The 1,975-nt window shown below is 46.2% G+C and overlaps 1 protein-coding gene across 1 annotated transcript in view; it reads right to left on the reverse strand.

Moving 5' to 3' along the window:
• Positions 1-1,154: 1,154 nt before the first annotated feature.
• rad23aa (RAD23 homolog A, nucleotide excision repair protein a) overlaps positions 1,155-1,975 on the reverse strand; it is a 12,085-nt gene continuing 11,264 nt past the window's right edge. The window contains exon 9 of the mRNA XM_032537812.1: positions 1,155-1,968. Within this exon, the coding sequence (XP_032393703.1) occupies positions 1,855-1,968 (114 nt within the window). The 3' untranslated portion in view covers positions 1,155-1,854. The remainder of the gene's footprint in view (positions 1,969-1,975) is intronic.

Below are 1,975 nucleotides of genomic sequence, written 5' to 3' on the forward strand. Positions count from 1 at the left end.
AAAAAGTGTTTTTCTAGCGGTCCTAGTGTAATGTATGATGGCAGTAACGATAGAACTAGACGAAGTAGTTTCTTTTGTGACCCGAGAATGCATGGTCCTGATGACTCGATCACTCAACCCCCAAGCAGTACAGATTTATCTGCAAAGACATTTGCATATAACAAATAAGAATGTGTGTGTGGGTATTTATTCATTTTGGTTAACATGTGAAATGTCTGCCCACATACTGTGGATCAAATCCTGGCACACTTAACAGTTCTGATCAAATATCTCTTTTGGTAAACCAGGGAAAATATACAAACACTTTCTATATGTGTGGATCAATCTACAAACAACTAAAATTGACGAATTTGACTAAATGTGACTGTAAAACTAACTTTACCTTAGTGCCCGGTGTCTGCTCGGGTTTCTCCCTCTAGTGCTGCTTTTTTAAAATCATAATAGCTAAAGACCTTTAAAAATACATTATAAGAATCTTGGAGAATCTAATATTAAGTTGCTTTATATATGTAGTGATAACAAGTACCAAAAGTTATTAGCATAGACTAAATAGTTCCACATTTGAAGGAATCTGACTGGCTGATCGGTGCAGCTACCATGGAGGACAGGTGAGATGCATGTTACTAACTCGACTTCTTCCCTTTCCCGGAGTCTTCTCCTCTCTCCTCCTATCACTTCCTGCAGGTGGTTCTGGAGCTGTGGAGTCTGGATCTGTGGTTGGAGTCACCTGCTGCCTCCATGTTCCTGCTCGACAACCTCTGCTACAAATCTCCACGTCTCTTCTGTCTGTCTCTGTCTCTCACCCCCGACCGGTCGAGGTAGATGACCGCCCACCCTGAGCCATGGTTCTGCTCGAGGTTTCTGCCTCTTTAAAAGGAAGTTTTTCCTTGCCTCTGTTGCCTAGTGCTTGGTCTTGGTGGGAACTGTTGGGTTTCTGTAAATAACATTACAGAGTACGGTCTAGACCTGCTCTTTATGGAAAGCGCAATGGGATAACTGTTGTGATTTGGCGCTCTATAAATAAAATTGAATTGAATGAGAGGTACAAAGTGAACAGAATACCAAACCAGATCCTTATTTGTCAGTTTAGTTCCCATTCCTCCCCCCCCCAAACAGACCCCAGCAACATCATGTCAGACACACACAAAGGGCAGCACGGTCCAGTCTATCTCTGCCAATATCATTCTTGGACGTACGTACATGAGGCTTACAGAGGTACATACAAGCAGTTACACACACTGATAATGTCGAAGTGCAGTGAGGAGCTTCCATACAATCCAGCTACAGCATTAACAAACTTAAGAGAATGCAAATTGATTACTTTTTTTCAGCTTAACTGTATCGCACCCACCTGCACAGACAGACACACACACACACAGACACGCGCACACACACAGACACGCACACACACACAGACACGCACACACACACAGACACACACACACACACACTTGTCGCAACCCCCCTCCCTCCCCCCCTAATGTCACAAAGCGCGTCTAAAATCAAATTATAGATGTCCCCTAGACAAACCCAACACATTCCATTGGAATTCACGTGGATTTTATCACTCCTCCACACCTTTTCACCCCAACCTCCAATAATCTGAGTCTGCCCTTACTGCACACAACCTCCACTTTGTGTACTTTTAAGTGTAACCCCCACCATTAACTAACACACCCCATCATCACCCCCCCCCCCCCCCCCCTCCCCTCCCCGCCGGCTCTGCCCTCTCCCCTCCTCTCCTCTCGGGTTGAGCTGAGGTTGGTAGCTGTACAGTAAAATTGGGGGAGCAGTCTTTTTATGCTGAGCTGAAGAGGGGAAGGGTGGGAGGGAGGAGCAGGAAGGCAGCGCTGCTCAGTCATCTTCCAGTCCCTGGTTGAGGAGAAAGTTGGCCGCCAAGTTCTCGTTCTTCTCGCAGGCAAAGTAGGCCTGGATCACCAGGGCCTCGGGGAAGCCCAGCGCTTTCAACTGTGGC

Source organism: Etheostoma spectabile, chromosome 15 (genome assembly GCF_008692095.1).
Source record: "Etheostoma spectabile isolate EspeVRDwgs_2016 chromosome 15, UIUC_Espe_1.0, whole genome shotgun sequence".
Taxonomy (NCBI): Eukaryota; Metazoa; Chordata; class Actinopteri; order Perciformes; family Percidae; genus Etheostoma; species Etheostoma spectabile.